Source organism: Poecilia reticulata, unplaced genomic scaffold (assembly GCF_000633615.1).
Source record: "Poecilia reticulata strain Guanapo unplaced genomic scaffold, Guppy_female_1.0+MT scaffold_314, whole genome shotgun sequence".
Classification (NCBI taxonomy): Eukaryota; Metazoa; Chordata; class Actinopteri; order Cyprinodontiformes; family Poeciliidae; genus Poecilia; species Poecilia reticulata.
The window spans coordinates 62618-63566 of record NW_007615089.1 but is presented as its reverse complement, the minus strand read 5'-3'; the positions used below and the strand labels follow the sequence as shown (position 1 = coordinate 63566).

The 949-nt window shown below is 55.6% G+C and overlaps 1 protein-coding gene across 1 annotated transcript in view; it reads right to left on the bottom strand.

Moving 5' to 3' along the window:
• The window catches only part of LOC103460866 (ovarian cancer G-protein coupled receptor 1-like), a 6528-nt gene extending 5579 nt beyond the window's left edge, over positions 1-949 (bottom strand). The window contains exons 1-2 of the mRNA XM_017303509.1: positions 861-949; positions 565-787 (exon numbers count right to left, since the gene is read on the bottom strand). Of these exons, the coding sequence (XP_017158998.1) occupies positions 565-787; positions 861-895 (258 nt within the window). The 5' untranslated portion in view covers positions 896-949. The remainder of the gene's footprint in view (positions 1-564; positions 788-860) is intronic.

Here is a 949-nt window from a genome sequence, read left to right as displayed (position 1 = left end):
CAAAGGCCGTTGCTGTTAGCTTTCTATCAGCTTCCTGACCATCTGCTGTCCGTGTTGCTCTGCATCTTTACAATCCATCAGAGATGGCGGCCATCTTGACCACCGCGCTGTTCTTCTGCGGGTCGTTTTGACGTCTGACTGGTCGCATTCAGTGGGATCTGATCATCGAAGACGCAGCTCTGTCCAAAGTAACCAGAGGTCAAGAACCTGGCTGGAGGTTAACTGTGATGACCTCTGAGGCTCCTGGAGCGGGATCAGTTTGATCTGGATCAGAGCAGACCAGTTTGTCACAGAGGGTCACAGGAGGTCAGAGAGGGTCACAGGGGGTCACTGCTGGTCACAGGAGGTCAGAGAGGGTCACAGAGGGTCACAGGAGGTCAGAGTGGATCACAGAGGGTCACAGGAGGTCAGAATGGATCACAGAAGGTCACAGGAGGTCAGAGTGGATCACAGGAGGTCACAGGAGGTCAGAGAGGGTCACAGGGGGTCACTGCTTGTCACAGGAGGTCAGAATGGATCACAGAAGGTCACAGCAGGTCACAGCGGACGGCGGCGGTTTCTTACGGACAGGATGGCCAGCGGGAACAGGAAGCCGACGCTGAAGCGGTAGTAGTTGACGGGGTATTCCCACGGCATCATGGGGTAATGCTCGAAGCACACCGATTGGTTGGTCTGGTCTCTGCTCACCTCTTTGTGGCGAAAGAAAACCACACCCACTGCTACCTCTTTAAGCCAGATGGTGGCGCTGGCGATCCATGCCGCAGTCATAGAGCGGAGAGAGGTAAACCTGGAGAGGGGAGGCAGAAAGGTTTTCCATGTGGCGTGAAGCAGCCGGAGKGAAACGGTTCCGGCGGAYCTACCTGAGAGGATGGACCACGGCCAGGTAGCGGTCCATGCTGATGCAGCACAGGAAGCCGATGCTGATGTAGATGTTTTCATAGAGCAGGAA